The 25,061-nt window shown below is 35.1% G+C and overlaps 1 protein-coding gene across 1 annotated transcript in view; it reads right to left on the bottom strand.

Annotated features, from left to right (window-relative positions):
- Window positions 1–25,061, bottom strand: part of DOCK2 (dedicator of cytokinesis 2) — a 486,757-nt gene that overhangs the window by 416,705 nt on the left and 44,991 nt on the right. The window contains exons 7-14 of the mRNA XM_012552398.3: window positions 24,881–25,016; window positions 24,030–24,184; window positions 17,593–17,674; window positions 10,382–10,517; window positions 8,848–8,923; window positions 7,582–7,658; window positions 5,888–6,013; window positions 3,869–3,993 (exon numbers count right to left, since the gene is read on the bottom strand). Coding sequence (XP_012407852.1) covers window positions 3,869–3,993; window positions 5,888–6,013; window positions 7,582–7,658; window positions 8,848–8,923; window positions 10,382–10,517; window positions 17,593–17,674; window positions 24,030–24,184; window positions 24,881–25,016 — 913 coding nt within the window. The remainder of the gene's footprint in view (window positions 1–3,868; window positions 3,994–5,887; window positions 6,014–7,581; window positions 7,659–8,847; window positions 8,924–10,381; window positions 10,518–17,592; window positions 17,675–24,029; window positions 24,185–24,880; window positions 25,017–25,061) is intronic.

Here is a 25,061-nt window from a genome sequence, read left to right as displayed (position 1 = left end):
AGGAAACTGCTCTATTATCTTTACCAAGAAAAATCTAAATGGGATCACAAGGACTCGGACACAACTGAAATGACTGAACAACAAATGCATATATGTGTGTGTGTGTGTGTGTGTGTGTGTATACTTATAATCATTAGCATGCATACGTGTGTACATATATATAGACTTCTTTAGGAAAGGAATTGTTTTGTCTTGTTATTCTCAGCACTTTGTACACTATAAAGATTTTTAAATATTGAATGACTAATTAAGGAATTAAGATGCCAGGTTCCCAGTATAGAACTTGCAAAGTAGTCTAGCAAGTAAGTTGAATGAATGAAAATAATTTTTAAGCACTTATTGTGTTCCAGGCATTATTCTAAGCACTAAGGAATCAAATACAAAAGAGAGACCCTCCCCTCACAGAACTTATATTCTAATAGAGGGAGACAACATATTTAGAGGAGTGGTGCCTGGAGACGTGTATACACAATCCTATCTCTAAGATGAGGTTGTTACCTAGCCTATTTATATTACAAGATTGTTGCCAGCAGCAGATATAACATTTATCTAAAGAAGAGTTGTTAGATATCATGCCATCTCCAGTGCAGATATCCAAGCTGAATTTGATGCTCAAGGTCCTCCTGAGTAAAGATAATATGATATACTGAAAAGAACAGTGGTAAGACTTAGTGCTAAGAAAACCTCTAAAAATTCCTAATAGTTTTGACTATTGACAAGTCACTTAGCCTTCATTTTTCTCATCTGTAAAATGGGAGTAATGATAGTAGTAGTATCTATTTCACAAGGTTGTTGTGAGAATCAAATGATATATGATATGTAAAGTGCAGTGCAGTCCTTACAGCCCTATATAAATGTTAGTTCCTATTATAATACATCCCTTAATATTTACCCACTCTCTAAAAGGGCTCCACTTTCCTTTCCTACGTGCCTTGCAGGTTGCCAACAGTGTGACAATCAGTTCTTATTCAAACTCTCCTTTCTCTGTCCCCCCCAATTCCAAGAAGTCTCAGCTAAACCAAAAGGAATTAAAAGCAGGACAAGGGCATTGCTAACTGGAAAAATAATTACAGCTCTTTGCCCCAGCCTTTCCCAAGGGCAGGATACATCTAGATCATGACAGACTTGGCCATATTACTAGAAATCTATATTTTGAAGGGGGCTGTTCTCAAAGGACTCTGTTCTTTTTTTCACAGGAGGTATTTGAATATGCTGCCTGGTACTTAATTAGGCAATAGTATTTATTTCTGTAAATAGGAAAAGACCTTATACAGGCTTCCATGGTGATTTTCAGTAGTTAGCTAAATTCCCCCAATAATTTCCTAAAATATATAACACTAGAAATTATAACCATTCCTCACATCATTATAATAGGCACTATTCAGATTCAAAATTTTTCAAATTAACTTATATACTCATTTGCCCATTTAGGGAAAATCTATGAAGTTCTAAATAAAAATAATTCATTAGAGATAGGGACTATTAAGAAGCTCATGTTCTGATTTTCTAACTTTTTTATAATATGTCCTTGAGAAATATCAGAGAAGCACCCATATCAATGTTCTAAAATGAAGCAGGTTCAAGAGTAATGGGTAGCTGAGTAAAAATATCTTCAAAGAAAAGGATTGAGGACTCCCTGAAAGGCAATTCTCCTTTAAGATTAAAAAAAATTTTCTTCTTCTCCTTTATATGACTATGAGCAAAGTGATACTTTCTTCTTAATTTGAATTTTGTTAGTAAGGTCTTAGATATTTTACAGAATAGGGAGGAGCCAGACACTTCAATTTCTGTCTCTTAATATCTACACCTATATGAGATTGCAGGATGGGTTTAAAGAAAAATTCATTCAACCTTTCTAAAAACTTGGGAGAAATGCTTTTTGGTTTCTTTTTATAGATTGAGGACAAAGCAGAAGAGTTAATGGAATCCCCCAGAGATCACATAGCTAGGAAGGAGGAAAGTTGAGACAGTCATACAGTACCACCTTCTTCCCATTATCCCTTTTGATCTGCACTCCCCACTCCCTTACCCCTAGGTTTCATATTTGGTTACATGCCACATCAATGAGTGAATATTCACCTAGACTTAAATGTCTGCATATAGCTCAGTTTTTTTTTTAAACTCAGAAGCACAAAAGGAGAAATAAGAGAAGCAAAACCCTCCCACACACTGGACACAGATGCTGAGAAGCTTAAAGAAGAAATAAGCAAATAAATGTAAACACACATGATGAAAATTGTATAGGACATATGCTGTATAAATATTTATAACTATATGCTTTGCATTCTTAAGTGTACTATGCTAGCCCCCTGGAGACCAAATTAGGAATTGACTTTTTACCAGATTTTCTGCTTGAGCACTGACAGGTTACATAAAGGGATCAGAAAGTCTGTTTCGGGGACATCCCAAGTTACCACATTCTTTCCAGACTTCTAATTTCTCCCTTTCTGTGTGTATCTTCTCATAGACACTGACTGAGTAAAGGTTACAAGGATAATGACAACTTTTTTTCTTTAATTGGAAAAGGCTAACTTTTAATTAAGATCAAAGAAAAAGGCTTCTGAGGAGAGAAAAGAAAGAAAGGAAGGAAGGAAGGAAGGAAGGAAGGAAGGAAGGAAGGAAGGAAGGAAGGAAGGAAGGAAGGAAGGAAGGAAGGAAGGAAGGAAGGAAGGAAGGAAGGAAGGAAAGGAAGAAAGTTTTTTCTAGAGACATCATGATATAGTGGGAGAAGAGACCAGACTCAAGAAGTCCTGGATTCAAGCACTGTATCTCATATATTACTGGAAATATGATCTTTCATAAGTGACTTTATTTCTCATGTCCTAGGCAATCTTATAGACTAAAAACTGCAGAACATTTATTGATCTACCTTTGTCCAGGGCATTTTCTCATCAGAAGTTCTCCTCTATTAATGAAATCATAGATATCTATCCATGTGTATTTAAATGAGTTCACCTTTATGCAGAGCAGTGGTTTTCAAAATGTAATTTATAGAACTCTAAAGGTCTCCAAAGACCCTAAGAGGTCTTCACATTTTTGACTTGAAAGTTTTGACTTTTCATAAAAAGATTAAAGACATTATTTGCCTATTAAAATACTCTTCTGTTGGGGCTTAGATTTTCTTTGTACATTTTCTATACAACTTATTGCAACAGATTGAATGAAGAAGATGTAAGAATCCAGCTATATTCTATAGTCAGAAATTTTTAAAATTTTCAAAAATATGTAAAACAATGGCACTTTTTCTCCCAAATTATTTTGTTTTGGAGAATATAATTATTTTATCAAAATATGCTATGTTAACAGGTAATTGATTATTATTTTAAGTTAACAAATAAGTACATTTTTTCAAATCCATTGTAATTTCTAATACAGTAAATATTGACCAGTATCATCACAGAGAAGATCTTTGGAGTATCCCATAATTTTTAAGAATATAAATGTTTCTTGAGACCTCCCCCCAAAATTGAGAATTGTTAATGTAGACCTTTAAGGTTTGCAAAATGTTTTATATACAGTATCTCATTTGATCCTCATAATAACTCTATGAAGTAGGTGTTAGTATTATCCCCATTTTACAGATGAGGAACCCAAGGCACAGAGAAGTTAAATGACTTACCCAGGATCACACAGTTAGCAACTCTTAAGGCAGAGTTTTGAGTCTCTAGTTCCTATTCTACAATGTTACATATGTAACTTCTCACGGAAAGAGATTCAGGCCTAGTAAAAAATACAGATCATGTAGTTCAATACCAACACAAAAAAAAGCCAATACGAGAGAGGGCAAAATTTAGAGGGAAAATATTTCTACTAGCAGAGGCCCTTAGAAGTTGTCTATGTCACCGAAAGGAACAGAGCAATCCCTTACAGGCAGCACTTTGCCATCCTCCGCACAGACACACATGATCACTTCCACGTTCCTCTGCGTTGTCTTGTTGTACTTGTCAAAGTCTCCTTGTAACAGGGTGATGTAGATGTCGTTCCTGACATCCCCTAAGGCATAAAGACAAGAGTTAGACACAAAAGTCAAAGGCAGCAAGAAGAGAGCAGCAAACTCACTTCAGCTGGCACAGAAAAATTTGAGCTAAGAGACAAGATGGGAACTCCCATCTATTTTGCTTCCTCATTTTAGTATAAGCAACAATCAGAAGTACACACTTATCCTAAAGAGAAAGTGAAATTGGAGGTGACAAAGGAGGGTTCATGGGAAAAGAAGCTATAATTGAGAGATGGTCTTAGAAAAGTAGGTAAACATATATTGGATTTAATATATACATTAACATATTTAACACGTATAGGACTACCTGCCATCTAGGGGAGGTGGAGGGGAGGAGAAAGAGGGGAAAAGTTGAAACAGAAGATTTTGCAAGGGTCAATGTTGAAAAATTATCCATGCATATGTTTTGTAAATAAAAAAATTATAATAAAAAAGAAGAAAAGAAAAAAAAAAGAGTAGGTATACAAATTATCCATGGTTTGGGGTTTATTTTTCTTTTTTTTTAATCCCCTAAGTTAAACAACTTAATTTCCATCCTATAGTGACACCTTCTGGGAAAGCAAAGAGAAGACAAGAAATCTAATATCAGCTTAAGAGCTCCAGCAAAATATAAATCACTATTCTTCTCACTGAGTGGGAGTGGAATAGAATAACTTTCCTCAATTCTTTGACTAGCTAGGCAATGAGAACTGAGCATCCCATGGGGCAAACCACATTGTTGGATAGGGGAACAGATCAAAGTGAATTATCATTTATCCAGAATGCTAGAATAATAAGATGCTGACTCAGTACCCAGAGAAAGATTCTTAGGGAGTACTAGAGGAAAATAATTTTTTTCACAGTAAAGAAAAATGTATCAAATATAGGAGAATACAATTATAACAGATACTTGGGAACAAGGATAACAACCACATCACAGTCTGTTTATAGTGAGGCATTTCACTATATACCTTTTATATTTGTGGATAGCAGGGAAATAAATTGATTTGCAGTATAACCAAACTGAAACTCAGAACTCTAAAGTCACTAAATTCTCTTGGTCTCCATTTCCTAATCTGAAGAGTAATTATACTAGATTGACTGAGAATCCTTCCCACTCTGGCTCTTTGATCTTACAAGCTTATGTAGCAAAATAACTTATTTCACAGGGTTTTAGTCCAAGGATAGGTCTCTGAGTTATGAATCCTAGTCCATTTCCACAAATAGTCAACTCTCACTGATTTAATCAAATTAGCTCCCAACTATTTGACCCAAATCTTGCTTTTGCAAGACCTGACTCTAAGAACAAGGACCTCCCCTGCTCTAGGGAAGATGTGAAGGAGCAGTTCATCATAGTCTGAAAGTTTGCATTAATCTCTGAGATTATGCTAGTCATTCTTAGCTAGGAACAATGGTCAGGAAAGAAGTTTTAGCTATGAGTGCAAGATGGGCATTTCAGAGTTGTATTTCATATTAAGTTAACAAAAAGATGAATATATTCATGTTCCAATGTAGGTGGACATTTTAAAATCAATGATAATTACTTAGGAAGATGACCCATTGCTTTGAACTAATGATGTTACATCCATCAATAAAAATAACAAAAAAAATTGATAAGATATGCCAAAGAATCCCTTCAATAGGAAATATATGTGACCTACTTTCATTTGTCCCTAAATAATCTATTGATATATATGTAGTTTCAATCTATTTAGAAGCCTCAATATGGAAATGTCCCATGATTCATTGAATTAAATTAACAATAACAATAGAATTAAAATTTAGCAATTTCTAATTCTCCCAAAAGTAAAGAATCTGAGAATTCCTATACAGCACACAGTTTAAATCTCCTATTTCCCCAGAGGTCATTAAAGATACAAGTGAATTTATTTCAAACTGGTTGACTCTTACCAGGCATGATGATTTCAGGAAAACCAAGTTTCCTGGCCACCACTGTCGTCCTATCTACCAGGTGGGGATAGTCCTTCCGAATTTGAATGATGTCTCCAACCAGCATTTTCATTGTCACCCAGAGACCTAAAGGAAGATTTGTTTCTTTGTATTTAGGATAAACTACTTTATCTTCTGAATTGAACCACTTCTTCCATTTTCCCTTAGTCCTTCCTTGCAGGAATTGGTTATTAGGAAAGATCACATTACCAAAAGAAAATAATTTATCACCATCTATCTAATATCAATTCCATTCCATTGAAGAGATATTATTAAGCAACTGCTGCATGCTTAATAAGAGCACTGTCCTGAACATTGGGAAAGATAGAACGTTTAAATAAGTCATGATTCCTATGTTCATTAAGAGTACCCTTTAGTGGAGGATATGGCACATATACAGAAACCTGAACAAAGAATACAAAATAATATTGTGACAAAATAATGTGACCAATACATAAGAAAAGAGAGAAACATCATTAAATAAGGAGTAAAAGGGTAAAAGATTGCTACTAACTGGGAATGTTTTATTAAATAGGTATCATTTGACTGGGATAGAAATTGAACAAATGAACAGGGAAAGAGAAGACATTGTTGGTATATGGAACAGCATTGGAAGAATCCATAAATAGGAAGATATATAGTACAACTGGGAGAAAGACAGCATTTCAATTTGTATGGAACATTGTTCTAGAGTAGAACAATGCAATGTTGGAAAAAGGCTGAGACTGGTGGAAAGGTAAAAGATCTTGAATGTTTAGGCAAAGAACTTTGAATTTCTTCTACATCTTTGAAAAAGAAAAATTATATTTGTAACAATGAAGGATGACATAAAGAGGGAAGGAAGCAGAGATGGAGAGATACATAGGGAAGTGGTTATAATTGTTCAGGCAAGTGATACAGTAATTCAGGACCTATCATCAGGATGTAGAAAGAGAGGAGACAGATGTGATAAATGTTACAGAAGCAGGATTGGCAGGATTGGATAGCTAATAAGTTATGAGAGGCAAGGGAAAGAAGAATTTAAGATAATATCCAAGTTTCCAATATAGGAATCCGTGAGTATAGTGGTGTCAATGACAGAAACACTGTTAAGGAGAGAAAATAGTCAGGGAGGAAAGATAATCTTGGTTTCAAAAATATTAAATTTGAGGTACTTATCAGACATCCAGGCACAGGGTTTCTAGAAGGAAATGAAGATAAAGGTCTGCAGCTTAGAAGAGATGTCAGGGTGTGAGATATAGAAGAGATTCTTGAGATCATAAGAGGAATAAAGAAAGAGTGAAAAAAAAAGTGTGGGGCAAAATCTTGGGAAATAGCCACTTTAAGATTCAGAAAGAAGATGAATTAGGGAAAGTTGGGGAGAAAGAAATGCAGAAGTGTGATTTTATATGATGCTAAGGAAAGAGAAAATCCAGAACAAGGATTTGGTCAACATTTTCAAAGGATGCAGAGAGGTCAAGAAGAACAAGGACTGATGAAGGAAAAATTCATTGGATTTGGAAAGTAGATATTCTCTGGTGCCCTTAGAGAGAGCAGGTGAGATCTCCTCTCCTTTTCTCTGCAATCTGTTGAGAGACCAAACTAAATTATTGAGGGTTTCTAATTTTAACTGGGGGCACTGAAAATTTCTAACCAAATAAAGATCAGTCATTTACCTTGACCTCCACTGTCCCCCTTGGAGGCTGTAACTTTGCCCAGGAGACTATGTAGGAAATCATTTTCAGCTGTTACCCTGGAGGAGGAAAAAAACAGAAAATGCTTGACATACTCATAGGGATGCAGGGTAGTAGAGCTAAGGAACTCTGTGATGTCTCACTCCCTCCATCAGATATTTCTTAGGAAATTTTAATAACCTTGGTCTATAATAGCAAGGTAAATGTAGCTATTCAGATCCAGCTCAGGGACACAATTTCGGTCCCCATTAGGAAATCAGTTGTTTTTTCCTCCTTTGCAAAGGAATATGCCCCTAAGATGCATGATCACAGATGTCATTGACATAAAGTCATTTTCTAAGGAAAGATTAATGAGTAGGAGTTCCCACATTCTTAAAGATTTGTAGCTTCCAAAGCTTCCAAAATCTCTTACTTCAGATTGAGTCCTAATATGAAGCATGGATCATAGATCATAGATTTCAAACCCCTCATATTTTACAAAAGAGGAAACAAACTCAGAGCAGTTAACTGATTTGCCCAACATCATAGAGGCAGTGAGAGGATTGTTTTAGGGTCACTCTATACAAATAAAAATCACTTAGTGACTATCACTGACTTTATTTAAGATTACTCCATGGTGGAAGCAACAGGTACAACGACAAAAGCAGTAATGCCAGAGTTAGAGGACTTGGTTTCAAATTCTACTTCTAACAGTATCTCTAAACCTTGGAAAAATGATTTCTTTCATGGGCTTCCAGTTTCTTCTATTGTAAAATGAAGGTATCACATGCCAAATTGATCCTAATATGCTACTCTCTACTTCTCAAGCAGAAAAAGATAATTCAGTTTCCTTGTCAAATTTATGCCCACACAATACCAGACTCATACTCTGTTTCCAATATTTAGTTCTGCTAAAGAATCATCCTAAGAAACAAAAAATTTTAGAGTATGAAAAGAACTTGGAGATTCTCTAAATCTAGCTTAACACTTCCTTTTGACATAACTGAATGGTTTCTTCAGAGGCTACATGGTTTATTCAAAGCCATTCAGGTAGTCTGTGGCAGAACCGAGACTAGAATTGATATTCTAGTGACTCCAAGACCAAAGCTTGTTCCACTATACCATGATACCTCATTGTCTCCTTACCCTTGGTATAGATGGCCCATGTCAAACTCAGAAATATGTTGCTGTATGTAATTGAGTTGAAGTAAATTAAGTGGAAATGTGATTTATGTAAAGAGGAAAAAAAATAAATTTATGATTTCTTACGGGTGAAAGGGGATGAAATGCTGCTTCTCTTCATCACTTTCTGCTTTCCCCTTGATAATATCTGTTATATCCATAACTAGAAAGGTAAGGGAGAAAAAAAAACATTGTTTAAGATTGTACCAAGATAGAGGAAGTAATAGAAAGACCTTAAGGACAAGCTGTCAAAACCAGTGAAAAAGAAGGAAGTTTTGAAGGGTGAGGAAATTTATCAATATCAAGACAAAGTCAGGAATCATAATTGGGGAGGTAAATCAGAATCAGAGCATATGCACAGAAAAATAATCAGAACAACTAGTAGGTCAAAATTCACCTAAACAGATAATTATAAGAGTAATTTCCAAGCATATGACCCAAGAGCCAGTATGCCATTTTGAATGTTAGATCCTAAAGAATACTTTATTCTTGATGGTTTTCCAAAACAAAAACAAAAAGCAGAGGAAAATAAACAGAACAGATAGGAGTCATTAGTAATAAAGAAGACCCAGGTTACTAAGGCAAATTTTTGTCCCACCCAGAGAGCTTATATATATATATATATATGTTTAGAAATTAGTTGATGCCTTATTATGTTATTATATTGCTTGTGCTTTTGCAGATAGAAACAAGGAGAAGCACCTGTCTGGAGAGTAGATACAAAAGCCAAAGACAGAATAGAAGATGGGGTTTATTTTTTGTGTGGAGTGGAATTATGGGGAGGGGGAATGAGAGAAAAAAAAACTTTGAATATGCTGCTGCTGACTTTTTTAGGAGGGCAAGGAACTGATTACCGAAAATGGAACAATCTGACCTTAGTAGCTGACTATCCAGAAGTAAATAAGTTAAGAAAGGGAACATAACATATTGGAGTGGCAAGCCCTCTTATGAATAACTGGGTCATCCAGCTCCCTCATTTTTTTCAAATGAGAAAACAATTGTTTAAAGGAGTTCTGAACTATCCCAAGGTCCCACAGGGAACTGATGGCAGAGCCAAGGATGGAGTGTTCTTTCCATAATCCAGTCTTTTAATCAAAGTCATATCACTAGAGAATCAGATAGTTTTACAGATAGTTATCTCAAAGAAGCCTGGGAAATTATGTGATGTCCATCCTGTTATTTGTAAGTTCCTCTTTTCCCAGATATTCCAAAAAGACAAGCTAATCTTAATATCCATTTTCATCATAACTTTAGCTACACTGAGATTCATTTTTTGATCTCTTAACTTGGACATTATTTTTAATGATTTGTTCTTCACAATTACATACTGCCAGAATCATCTCTCCTCCCCTTAGGCCCTAGAGAGGAGCAAATAACTATTCAGACTTCAGTATACCCTCATTCCTCAATTTCTAGACATCTGCATCCAATTATTCATCACAAAATGGGACTAGGTCACCAGTTACTTTGATTTAGTCATCAGAAATCTAGGTGTTAAAGCATTTCTAGATGAAACAGAGGAAATAATATTTTAAATTCAGCCACATAAAGAAAGAGAAAAACAACAGTTTACTAACAGAAGCATGTGTATTAAACCTTCTAGAAAGATGCACATAATTACCTGCCACCCCAAATGGTCTCCTTAATCCCTGAGTACATTTCTTTAAATTAGTATCTTTGAGATCCATCCTTCCAACTCTGACAGTCTGACAAATCAAATAAATTTTATCCCTGTTGAGGTCTTTGTTGCCAAGATCCTGTAAGACAGGAAATGAACAGTTATATACAGCCATTTTTATTTCTCATTATTTCAACAAAAGCTAATAAGTTGCACTTCATTTATCATATAGGAAATCCCAAAGAAATAAAACAAAGAACCAAAGAAAGAAGTGATATTAATTGCCTGTTCAAAAATAGCTTTTTTTATGAGCTTTGCCCCATTAGTACTACACAAAATAGTGGGTACAATGCATCATCCCCATTTTATAGGTTAAAAAACTAAGGCTGAGAGAAAAAGGACTGACAGAGCCCAGATATTCAATATCAATTCTTTCACCTCACACAGGAAATGGAAGAGACTATAGGGATCTCTAATACACATATAGGTTGAGAAAACATAACTGATTCTTTGTGAGTCACCTATCAGTTTCACTTTTGTTCAGCACCACTACAGAAATAACAGTAAGGAAGGGAAAAAGGAAAAAACAGAAAATCTCTAAGTCTTCTGGACTAACCAACTTTCTCATGAGTCTAAAATTTCCACATTCTCAGAAACCTACCCCATTTTTGAGAAACCTGTAACTCAAAGATAATTCAGTTATGACATCTACAGTAGACTATAAGATCCATATGGAAGTTGCCAATTCATAATTATCATTTCAGTCTCTCTCCCTGCCTTGTACATACCTGGTACTAAAATGGGTGCTCCATAGTACAACAGCTTTCAAATATTTTTTGATTGTGCACCCATCAGTTAAAAAAGAATTATGCATATACTCCAACAAAATTATATAAAAGTATTACTGTGCTAATAATCATTTATTTTAAATTAATATGAAAAATACAAAATTGTTAAAAGGATAAAATAAAGTTGAAACATTTGCTCCTGCAGGCAACAGGGGCCTCTTCAAGTTTATTGAGTAGGCAAAGAGTATTGTCAGATCTGAGCTTTAGAAAATTTACTTCAGCAGCAATGTGGAGCATGGAAAGGGGAAGAGAAAGACTCATGAGAAGGTTATTACAATAGTTTAGAAAAGAGGTGATCAGAGTTGGAGCTAGGATAGTAGCTATATAAATGAAGAGGAAACAAAAGTGAGCAATGTGGTAGTAAAAAATAACAAGAGTTGGCAACTGATCAGAAACACCAATGAGTGAGGAATCAATGATGACAATAAGATTGTGAACCTTAGTTTCTACCAAAGTGGGAAGAAGAGCACTGAAATCAATAGAAAAGTTGGAAAAGGAATGGGCTTACAGAGAAAAGATAATATGATGACATCTACACTGAAGATCACAACATATTCATACCTGCTTAGCCTATACAATTTGACTCTCCCACCCAAAGTGAAAAAATGGAGAGCCTGGACTCCTGGACTATAGAATCCACCCTATTCTGAATACAAGGGGCACAGTCACAAGGTGATGGGGGGGGGGGTGTCAAGGGGCAAGTAAACTGAGGGGGAGAGGTTTTGTTTTGTTTTTAGTGACACCTATGAAGTTGGTAGTATGGATGCCCAGGTATAAATTAAGTCATAACTGCTATGAGGGGCTGCTTACAAGAAATGGAAATTAGGAATTTGCATAGCAGAGGAACACAATAGGGAATAAAGATAGGTATAGTTGTGTTAAGATAAACCCTATGTATCTCTTGGAAGAAAAAGGAAAAAAAAAGAGTTAAGAAACATTTCTTGGTATCAGGCTATGAAGCCACCAGGAGATCTCTGTCCCATTTTGCAAACTACCAGAGTGGCAGATAGAGTATTACTCCTAGATTCATGGAGATCTTACCACATTTGATTTTCAACCTGTGTCTCCCCCTTTTCATCTACAACCATCTCTAGTCATCCTGGTCTATATCTGGCCTCTGGACCCAGATGGCTCTGAAAGGAAAGGTGAGGCAGGTGACTTTGCCCCCCCCCCCCTCACTTAAATCTAATTCACATACATGTCATGGCATCACCTCCCTGATGTCATGGTCCTCTTGAAGAACAAAGGACAAATAACAACAATAAAAGATGGCAAATAGGGAAAAAAATTTAAAGGAATAGCAAATTGTACATAATACATTTGCAGTTTCATCTTTTTTTTTAATTATACTATGGAAATGCTTGTCTTATTCAATAAATTAAAAATTAAATATTTTTTTAATCCTAGTTAGATTTAATTAATGATAGAACTGACGGAAGTTGAACTGAATTGAATTAAAATGAATGTTAGAATCAGAAAACAATCCTAGGAAAGACAATTTTAGGCCTCATTTTAGAAAAAAGTATCTTTACATGTGGCACTTTACATTCCGGGTCTACCTGTGCCAGGTACTGAAGAGAATCTATTGCCAGATCATTTCAGAGAAAAGGGATGAAAATAAGCAGCTACTCCCAACCCATTTATAACAGTGAGTGTATGTCATGGATATTCTGGGAATATACAGCGGAGCCCAGGGAATGGTCAAGCTTTACTACCCTAGGGCTTATATTTTTACAACTAGTTGCTTACAGGTTGTAGTAAACATTTGCTGCTTTCTTAAGACCTTTTTACCTCAAACAGGGACAAAGGTGGCCTCCAAAGACTAAGCCAACTCCAGTACTACAAGTCCATCCTAAATGTCATTAAGCTGACCTACAAAACATTCCTTCCCCAATGTGCCCCTTAGGTGATTGGGTCATGTGCTTCACAGACTGAATAAGAATAATGAGGCACAGATTCACTTGCTTTGTGAATAAGAACAGAGTGCAAAGGAAAACCAAAGTAACATGTAGTTTAAAGCAAATTTCCCTCCAATCCGAATAAACCCCCTGAGCTTTTAAGCCAAATATGTCAACTAACTCTGGCAAGCCTTCTGTAAGATCTAACAGAGTTACAGTCCAAGAAATTACTCTTAGGAGATTTCTCTTGAATTGTCACTGGCATACCTCTTTGCTGCTGCTATCCTAAATTACTCCAGTATCATTCCATGTGGGCTTCCTGACTAGAGTCTCTTCCCCTCTAATCTATTCAGCCTATCATTGCCCAATTAATTTTCTTAAAATTCATCTCTCACTATTTTATTTCTCAGAAAACTTTCAATAGTTACTTATTTCATACTACATAAAATAAAATTCCACTGACATTCAAGATCCTCCATAATCTGGTCCAATTCTATTAATCCCACTTTCTTTATTATTACTCCCAACACATACTTTCTCTTTTTACAACCAATTCTTCAGTGGTCCATACAAGTGTGCCATACTCATTCCCAACTCTGTGACTTTGCAAATGGCATTTTCCCAGCCTAAAATGCTTTTATTTTTACATTTCTATCCATTCTTCGAGGCTTAGTTCAAGTTTCACTAATTTTATAAAACCTTCTCTCTTCTACTCAAAATACATATGGTTTACAGCCACATAAAATTATACATCACATTATATTGTTCTTCTTTGAGAGCAGAAACCATGCCCATATATACAAGGAGTTCCAAAAATCTTCATGTAGTTTTAAATTGTAATAACATCAGGAGTATACCCCCCCAAAAAAAAAAAGATTACTACATATTTACAAAGAGTTAAAGTTTAATTCTTTGAATATTTAAAATATTGATGTTTCTAATTAAAATTCACCATAACTGGCTTGTGCTATACATCATTCTACTCAATTTTGAAACTTAAAACTTTTCATCAACTGCAGCTGCTCAGTGACTCAAAGAATTGTTTTTACAATTATATTGTAAAGATCATCCAGGAAACAAGATTTTGATGCATGTGACAATTTTGACACATGATTAGAAAAAGTCTAATGGAGATAGATCAAATGATCAGATGAGCCAAGTGTTCTACTGATCCAATGACCTGAGAAAACATCATTTAAAAACTCTCAAAGGCAAATGCACAATGATGAGATACTTCACCTTGTTAAAATTGACATTTAAAATTATCTTTCAAAAATAGATATATGCAAAATAAATTCAGATAATTATGTTTTCAAGTTATGTGTTTTGTACATTTGTTATACCTAAAGTTCTGAAGTTATTAAAGCTTAAAACTGCATTATGCCTTTTGGGACAGACTGTACCTCTGCATTTCCCAAACTGCTTAATATTAGCAGGTATAAGATATTAATAAGGACTAACCTTGTGATTTCATTGAGATTCCCAAATGAGAGAATTTGCTCTATTAGTAGGACCTCAATATCTATTTGAGAATTTCAGTGAAATCAAAATGCCACTGCTTGACATTCAAAATCCTCATAACTGTCCTAATTTTATTAATCTTTATTTGTTATTATGCCCCAATACACACCTTCTCTCTTCACAATTATCATTTCAGTGATCTACACAAGTGTGCCATACTCATGTATGATAGGAGGATCCCTCCCTCTTCATCCTGAGGGAGGAACTTGTTCCTTGACCCTCAGGAGAAGGTCCTTAAAATAAAAAAAAAACAGAGGAAGAGTATCTTTTTAAGATTAGTGTCTGTCCATTGAAAAAGCCATAATTTGAGAATTGGAGGGGAAAAGGAACTGTTAGTCCAAAAAGATATCTAAAAAGGGCCAACTTTAAGACACATCAGTAAAATCCCAACATAACTACTACTTTGACATAACTGAGCAAAGCTTTCCATAGTCGATAGGACATTGGTCCTAGGATCAGGAAAATCCTGTTTTTTGTCTTGTAGAGTTACTAGCTAGGTGACACTGTTCCCCTCTATAAAATGAGGAAGGTAGACTCAGTGGCCTCTATGATCCCTTCCAGCCATAAATCTATAACCGTAAAATCCCAGATCTCTCCTTCCTCATCACTGGCAAGAGATGTTCATACTTAGAACTTAAAAGAAAAGAAAATCACATCCTTAGGATTGCACTCCTTCCCAAACTGAAGGTCCCAATAACTTCATTCAATCTAGTGAAGTGACAAACAAGGTTCTTAAGTTCACTTAGTTTAAAAAACAGACACAATGGAACATGTAAGATCCTGGGGGAATTGGATCATTTTTACATCAATGGGAATTGACACTGATTTACTGATGTCCTCTCCTTCTTGTTTACATTCAGAAGATAAATCACAAGTTGATTCTCCACAAAATAAATACCTGATTGATTCCCATGTCCTTCTCTCACACACTAAACATCTGTCTCCTGGTTTAATCAGTAGAGCCCACAGGACTTTAATATTTATCAAGAAAATAAATATCCTGCCCACTTCAACTAATAATAGATAAACAGAATCTGGACCCATTCATACATGCCAAGAAAACTTTGTCTAAGCAATTAGGAACTATGACACTGTGCTGTTTCCTACGGTCCATTTTTCAGGAATGCACAAACAAAATAAATCACCACTATTCTAGCCTAATTGCAACATAACAGAAAACATTACACTTAATAGGACATAGCTGGAGAATTATTGTAAAGCAAAGCAGGTTAATCTAGCATGGCGGTCATTCCTGGCTCAAACTTTTCTCCTTAGTAAAACACACACCACTAGCAGTCTGGCTATTCTCTCTGATGTTCTTGCTCATATTTGTAGCACTGCTGTCAATCTCTTCATAATTAGGCAAGCAGATTTTCCAAACCAATGGCTCCTATAGAAGACAAGATCAAGTTTACAGTATGCCCAGCCCCATTCCCAGAACACTATATGGAAAAAGCAAAAATATTGGTAAGAAATCATAAGCAATTCCACTCAATTCAATTCAATGAGAAAATATTAAGTGCCTGTTGTGCCAGGTACTGTTTTAAGTGATACAAAGACAAACAAGAAAATAATTCCTGTCCTCAAGTACCTTACATTTTACTATCCCTAATGCCTTGCTTCCATTTTTTTTCTTTTAGATTAGTCACCTTCTAAAATCTATCACTAGAGGCAATAATCTGATTTAAATAGCTGTTGGGTCCTGAATTTTCTGTTTTCCTAAAGGAATGGAGATTTTCATCTCTGTATATTTCGATATCCAAGAACAGTATGATGACTATTGACAAGTATTTCATTTCTGCTAATATGTCATATGAATATCATAGCCCAATCGTCCAAACATTTAATTTATCAAATTCCCACACCCCCTTTTCCATTACTGGTACCTTTGCAATAAAACAATCTCTATTCTACCCTGTACTTTTATTGCATTGCATAGTCTTTATATGTTGTCTCTTCCATTAGAATATGAGCTCCTTGAATATAGGGACAGTGTTTTTGTCTGTCTATATCCCCAGCCCTTAGTATACTACCTGGCAGATAGCAAGGGTTTTTTGTCTTGATTATTTCTGTTTTCTTTTTTTAAGAGGTAGATTTTCATTCATTCATTTCATTCAATTAGTCACAAATTTCTTGAGTCCACATTCAATCCAATCTCCCTATAGCTAAACAATGAAAACTGATCTTCAGAATGATGGCCAAGAGGTATTCTAAGACCACCAGTTATGAAAAATCAAATGATACCTAATCTACTTCATTTGTCAAAACAGGAGAGCTAGATTGGTACATATTAGGACCTTTTTTTCAACAAGGCTTATAATAAAAAAGTGTTCAGTCCACCCTGACTTTGCCATTAAATTTAATTAACTGAAAAAATCCAATGCCCAAACATTCTAGTTCTCTCTCTGCAATTTTTCAAGCTATTATTTTATCTTCCATTGGCCATATGTCCTTTTGGGGTGACTACATGATCATCTATTAGATTATAAGGGAGTGTGGATAGTTGGCACTCCTCTGTGTATCTGTGTGTGGGTACTGTTTTTCCCATTAGATTATAAGAAAGGATTGTTATTTATTTTATTTTTAATTTGTAGAATAAAACAAGCATCTCCATAACATAATATGATTTTTAAGACTGTATTACAAGAAATTACAAAAATCAATTATAAATTAGCTATTGCTTTTAAATACATAATAAAATTACCACATAAATTTATTTTTTAATTTTTTTTCTTCCCTCCCTGCTGCCCCTTCCCTGACCTATGTACTATTGATATTTACCCATAGAATCCAGTAAAGGAGTTTGACTACAGGATGCAGTTATACAGACGAAATAACAAAGTCTTACCTCTTGATTCTGTGTTCAACCACATTTCCAATTTCATTTCCACCATGAGTAAGGAACATAGGCACTGTTATCTGAGACTGCTAAGAAGGAAATACTCACCGTGAAGACGACCTTCAGGTTGTTCAGCATTTCAATTTCCTTTGGGAAGCCTTTGCTTCCCCAACGCACCAAGTAGTTCTCACTGCAAAACAGAAGTAGCTCTGATTTTCTTGATCACTCAATTTAAATCTGCCTTCTGAGAATACTTATTGGGTTCTCATCACCATTCATTTTGACACTTAATCATGTACCATCTTATAATGTTTTGTACAACACAAATAATTCTTGTCCCTCCAGTAAGACTTGTCAGCTCTTGAGAGGCAGAGTTCATAGCTTATACACCTTGCACAATGCTAGGCACAGAAAATAATTTCTGTGACTCTGGGCAACATAACTTCAGCTCTTCCTTAATCTTCTTGTGAGTAAAATAATTAGGTATTATGACCTGAATGTAAAGAAACAAATAAAATGACTGCCATGCAACTTCCATCCCTTGCTGATAAGAGACAGGATGGAACAAAGGATGGAGCATGGGATTTGAAGTCAGAGTATCTGACCCAGACTACCCATATAACCCATATAAGGCACTTAGCCCCTGTGTTACTATGTTTCTTCATCAGCCTTCTCACACTGAAAGATCCCTCTGCAGGGACAGCACCTTCCTCCCAGTGGTAAGTTTCTCATTGAGCCTCCATTTTGAAACTAATGGCCACACTCTGCCATGTTCAGCCTTTCACTCCTCTGATGCTCTAGACGTTACCATGGTCCTGCAAAAGTACTTCAACATCTTTTCTCCCCCAATATATCTTAAGTTTTCAATTACCTTTTGCATGTTCTCTTCCTTCCATTAAAATGCAAGCTCTTGGAGGACAGGGTCTATTTTTTTCTTTTTTGCTTCTTGTTATTTCTCCCCTTTTGGTCTCCTTGGCTAACCTTAAAGAAAGCCCATCTTCTGCGAGAAGTCCTTCCCATTACCCCATAAATGCTGTGTTTTTTCTCTGGGATTATCTCCCAATTATCCTCCATCTATATTATTTGTAAATATCTGTTTGTGTTATTCTTCCTCATTAGATGTGAGCTCCTTGACAGTAGGAACTTTTTTCTTTTTTCTTTTTCCCACTTTATATCCATAGCACTTAACACAGTAAATAGCTCATAAAAGGCATTTAAAAATGTTTGCTGACTTGACTTGGTAACACACGGCTTCTATATAATGCTTCTCTCTTCCTGATGGCTTTTCCTTTACCCTCCAATTACTCTAGAAATGAAAACACCAGCATCTACCAAAATAGATTGGGATGGAAATTATTGCAGAGAGCTCAACTTGGTCAATACTTAGAAAATCAATCAAATCTAAGCAAAATGCCACTGAGTTTTTTGGGATTTTGGTGTTTTGTTTTTATTTTAATTTTTGTTTTAAGACAGGTCTACTGCTAAAGTGACTGAAATCTTCAGCAAACCAAGCAGCCAAATTTGATCCAAAATATCTTTGTTCCACTTGATTCCCCCTTGCCTGTGTGCCTGGGATTACACTTTTTCTAGAATCTTTCATTGGATGAAGCAAGCCCCTAGGTGCCTGAACTAGTCAGATTTAAATAGTAAACACTGGCAATTTTCTTCTGGAGAAAATAGTCATAAATAAGAAAAGCAATTTAAAAGCTCAGGTTGGTCTCATCTATTCACAGACAGGAAAACTTAATCGAGTGATCAGAAAACAGCTGCAGCTACAGGGTAGCAGCTAAAACAAGCTTCTGCAAAACACTCCATCCCCATGGGGGATATGTCAGGACCAATTCAATTCTTCCCCTGATGTTTGGTGACCTTCTACAGAAAGGACAGGTGCTCTTGAGTAAGTTTTGGCATTCCATATCTCTCAATCATACAGCATCACTGGAAAAACCTCTGAATTTTTAAAAAGTAGATTTTCAGCTGGGAAGCAGCTTGAGATTCTTTCAGTCTCTGCATGCTTTCTCCGTTTTAGTCTGGCCTACTTTTTTTTCCTCAGATTCAAATCTAGAACCAATTCATTCTCTATCAATGATGCCTGCCCCAAAGGAACATCTTAGACATGGTTAATGCTACAGTGGATAGAATCTGTAGTCAAAAAATTCAAATTCAAATCCAGACTCAAGTACTTACTATCTGTTATCCTGAACAAGTTATTTAACCTCTGTTTGCCTCAATTTCTTCATTTATAAAATAGGGATAATAATAGAATATACTTTCCAAAGTTATAAGGATCAAATGATGTAATATTTGAAAATTGCTTAGCACAGTTTAATAAAAGCACATTTCCTTTCTTCTGACTGAATGGCATAGATAATTGATATTTTTCAATCATTTAGTTTTATCTGTCTGAATTTTTAGGCCAATCTCATGAGAAACAATATAATAAGCAAAAGAACACAGAAAGATATTGCATTCTCTGTATCTTCCAGTCAATTGGGTGATAATTTTTAAAAATATGAATTGCTGAAGAAAATATTTTGCTGAAGGCCACTTACTTCTTTCTCATATTTTTATCAAGATCATCTCCAATACATGTGTACAAACATTTTCATAAAGATCATATAAAGATAACAAAATTGGCATTTGGATAAGCTGTTATTGATGTCCTCTCTATTACATTTTGGAGGAAAGAGTTATCAGTGATTTTCCCCCATTACTTTAATATCTTCTTCTATCTGAAATATCTTGTAAAATTTCCCTTGAGTTTTTCAAAATGTTGTCACTTTCAGTACAATTTTCTTTGGTGTACAAATGATGTGATCTAACTCCTATTCTTGATTTTGTCCTTTTAAATATCATTTTGCTTCCCTTTATAGGACATCAAAAAGGGATAAAAGGGCTCAAATGTAATGGTTCTACTTCATTAATCCTGGAAACAAATTATTATAGAAATGATAATAAACCTGTTCTATTTTTCTTCTATTTGTTGTCCTCCTAATTTCATATAAGAATGTTTTTTGAGAAGAAGGGACTTAATTGGTTTTAATGTGATTTTATATAATCTCGTTTTCCTCTCCACTGCTTTTCATTATTTTATATGATACTGTTTGTGATCTTCAATCATACTCCTCTATAATATTTTACAAATTAATTTGCTTTTTTAAACAATGTTCTTTTCTTTTTACACGTCTCTCTGCTTGACAAGAAGATCAAACATGTTTTAGCTAAGAAAGTTTCTGGGTTTGGCCTCCGTGTTATGGTAACTGATTGATACTAGTAAAATTTTTGCAGCAAGGTATGAAAACCAAGGTCACTATCCTCACCTTTTCCATTTCCTATTCTTAAGACATTAATAGCTTGATAGTCAAAAATCAGTTCAAAGCTGTTGCAATCGCAGGGTCTTCTCAGTATCCTTTTTTCTCATTTCACACTGACCTTTGCCTAAATTAGTAAATGTTTCCCTGCATAAATGTTGTTTTTTCTGATACTTTTTAAAATTAGAGCCAATTTTTTCCAACTAGATCCTTAACTTTTTAAAAAATTAGATCCAAAATAGTTTAGATCTCAAATCCTGAATCATGGATTTATTAATTGTATGACTTCCAGGCAAAACACTGAACTTAGCCAGAGAGAATACTTACTTCATAGCATTGTGTGAAATGAAATAAGATAATGAATAAAAATGACTTTGCAAACATTAAAGTGATGTAAATATATGTGAGATATTTTTATTATTGTTGATATTAACAGTCAATTCCATTTTTCTTATATTATTATATTTATCATATTGGCCCAGTGCCTTCCAAATCTCTTCTCAAAGAAAGTATTCACATTATAAATTAATAAGACTTTTGAGCAGTCTACAAATCTTCAGTTTCTCTTCTTAAATATTAGCTATGTTTTCTAACATACTTTTTATTATCCTCCCCTTAATTCGCCTTTATATTAAAATTACTGAATATTAAAGTATATCCTAATTTGAATTGAAGGAACATGTCAATTTTTATATATAATATCTTTTCCTCAGGCAAAAATGATCTTTAATTATCTTCATCATTTTTTATAATTATTTCTTTGTGGTGATCTTAGGTAATGTAAAATGAGATAACCAAATGATTCATAAAATAACATTTTGTATTCAGGCATATAATAAATAATAACAGTTCTTTTGTGTTCCTTTCCAAAGAGAACCTAGCAGCCATACTTCCAATTAGCTACAAAATCCTGTTATCTTCCAATTTAGTTTGTGATAAAACAGTAATGCTTCTATGATTTAGTTTTTCAATCCTATGATTTGTTGGTCATTGAACAAAGACCATCTGGTCATCAATTTTAGAGTTTGAATGAATCTTAGAGGACATTGAAACCAACAAATTCACTTTATAAATGGGGAACATGACCCATAAAGAGATACATTTAGAATTCTAACAGTTAAGTTGTAGTCACAAATACCCTAAAACTCCATCATTTTTAGAATTCCTATTGGCTTAACATTCCAAAGCCACTTTTTCTTCTATTTTATACTATTAAAAGAAAAAGGGCCTGAATAGGACTAAAAGTAATTTTATTTTAGTTTTCATTGTTCTATCAGTTCTACTGCCAAAGGATTCAGCACCTAGTGATCAACTATTGATGAGAAGTTTCTCCATATTTAACTGAGTTGGTATTTAGACAAATTAATTTGGGATGACACTCAAAGTCTTTTCAGCTTGATAAAATCTCTAGTAGAGTTTATAATATAATGGCATAACCTTTGATTATCCAGAGTTATCTCTATATGATCATAAGACATGGCTTCTAATTAAATTATTATTTCAACATTTATTGGCCATAGAGAAAGAAGAATTGGACTATTACCCATATTTGAGAGAAAATGTCATTTTATTACAATCTACAGCCAGTTACTGCTTTCTCTCTTCAAATTCAGCAGGAGAAAACACATTTATAATTGACCCCTTCCAAATGTGAGGACTTGACCCTACAAAGTCCTTTTACCACCTTTCTTCATTTTCTTTTAAAATATTTCACTTTGGATGTCCATCAGTTGGAGAATGGCTGAATAAATTGTGGTATATGAATATTATGGAATATTACTGTTCTGTAAGAAATGACCAACAGGATGATTTCAGAAAGGCCTGGAGTGACTTACACAAACTGATGCTGAGTGAAATGAGCAGGACCAGGAGATCATTATATACTTCAACAATAATACTATATGATGACCAGTTCTGATGGACCTGGCCATCCTCAGCAACGAGATCAACCAAATCATTTCCAATGGAGCAGTAATGAACTGAACCAGCTATGCCCAGAAAAAGAACTCTGGGAGATGACTAAAAACCATTACATTGAATTCCCAATCCCTATATTTATGCACACCTGCATTTTTGATTTCCTTCACAAGCTAATTGTACAATATTTCAGAGTCTGATTCTTTTTGTACAGCAAAATAACGTTTTGGTCATGTATACTTATTGTGTATCTAATTTATATTTTAATATAAAAAAATATTTCACTTTCCTATTTCTTAAATCAAGCATCCATGGGAAGGTTTGCAGAAGATACCCATGTTTCATCCCAGAGATGACAGGTCAATTCCAGCCAAGTTCTAAATGATCCATATCATCCAGAAGAGTGATTTTAGTCCCCTCAAGTTTTTTTTTTCTTTTTAATTAGAACATATCATACTGACAATCCAAGAATGATCAGACAAGTGTGGAGGAGAAGAAGTCTTTAAGAAAAGGTTAGACAATCAAGTTCATATTGATATATTAAGTATTCCTCTGTCCTCTTTTCCCTATACTTTCACCCTTCTCTTCCCATTTGCTCATCTTTCCCCAGAGAAGGCAGTATGTCTTTGGCATAGTCAGAGGCATCACTCAAGTACGCCCTGTCAAGCACATCATACCAGGTGGCACATCAGGGAGCCAAGCTGCCATCAGACTGATCCATTGCCCCAATGCATGGTGCTCAGCTTGGGTGATCAATCATGCATATGGGATCGTAGAATCATCACCCCTGTCAGAGCAGCCAAGAGATATTCTAATGATGCTCAGGAGGCAGGACTGTGCTCACCTCATCATTTTTAGGGCTCTTTATCACAGGGTGCCTTGAGCTTGGCTGACAGAAAGTTGTGAGTCTTTATGGCATGCAAAAAATATTCCTGAGGGTATCATAGGGAAAGATGGGAAGCAGTCATTTTTGCTCTTCCTGGGGGTGAAGCAAGATATAACATTGCACTGTACTTTGAGGGATGTGTACTAGACATAAAGGATAATAGATCTACATCCAGAAAGGACTTCAAATTCTATTTTGTCCAAACTTCTCATTTTTATAGATGAAAAAACTAAGACACATACAGGTAAAGTAATGTGAGCATTTAGGGTTAGGGTTAGGGTTAGGGTTAAGTATCAGAGACAGTATTTGAACCTAAGCCCTTTGATTGCCATGTGAATGATTTTTCTACTATCTCATACGGCCCTCCCATTAAAATTTCCATCTCACCACACCCTTCAACTTGAGACAGTATATTCTCTGAATTCACTCACCTTATGACCATTTGCTTGTTGGGATCATAGAGTGACATGAAGAGTTCAGCATCTTCTCCAATTCGGCATACAAAGTTCCTTACAAAGACATAGAGACTGTGCGTGGGGGAGGAGGAAATACGGGAATACATTCCATAATCTGGTTGATCCTTCGACTGCCCAACATGGAGGGAAAGAAAGACAAGGATAAGAAAAGTTAGCTTTCTACCACTCAATGACAAGATGAGCAATACAATGAAATGAGCAGAACTCTGCAATAGAAGTCAATAGTCCCACTAAAAGATTAAAGTAAGTCATCTTAACTCCAGAGCCTCCATTTTCCCAAGGCTAATAACATTTACCAAATATTTTTAAAAATAGTTGCTAAAGATGAAATAATAGCACAATTTACTGCCTATGTGACCTTGGTCATGTCTCTTAATCTCTCAAGGCATCAATTTCCTCAACTCTAAAATGAGAGACCTGAACTCTATGAACTTGGGGATCTCGATCCCCATCTAAAATGGGGATCTATCTCAATCTAAGATCCTACATGAAAGTCCTTTTTAAAAAATGCATAACATTATAATCTGTGATATTAGTATAGTAGAGGTAACATTCTCCACAACTGAAAAATCCAGTCTGTTCTCTAAACTGAGGAAAGCTGGCTCAAACTTTGGTTCTATTCCAAACTTAATGTATGAACTTAAGCATTTCACTTTCTTCTCGTAATCTGTTTCCTGCTCATTACAGTGAAGGTTAGGAGGTCCTAGATGTCACTCATGTCATTCCAAGTTTCATATACTATGTTACTAAGACAAAGATGTGTTGCTCTTCCCTTTGAAACCAGGGCTTGCTTAGAGGACACAGACCATTTCTTCTTTGATGCGTTCAGTGATTTTATCTGTGGCTTCTTCATGTGCATGGAACAAGCTGATGACACTGGTTTTATCAGGATCCAAGATATTTCCATCTTCATCTCTGACAATCAGGTCTAGTTCAAGGATCCTGTCAAGAAAAGATTGGATGTGAAAATTAGCAAAAGAACCCCAG

The sequence above is a fragment of the Sarcophilus harrisii genome, chromosome 2 (genome assembly GCF_902635505.1).
Source record: "Sarcophilus harrisii chromosome 2, mSarHar1.11, whole genome shotgun sequence".
Taxonomy (NCBI): Eukaryota; Metazoa; Chordata; class Mammalia; order Dasyuromorphia; family Dasyuridae; genus Sarcophilus; species Sarcophilus harrisii.
Note: the sequence above shows the minus strand (reverse complement) of the source record. Positions and strands in the feature narration are given on the sequence as shown.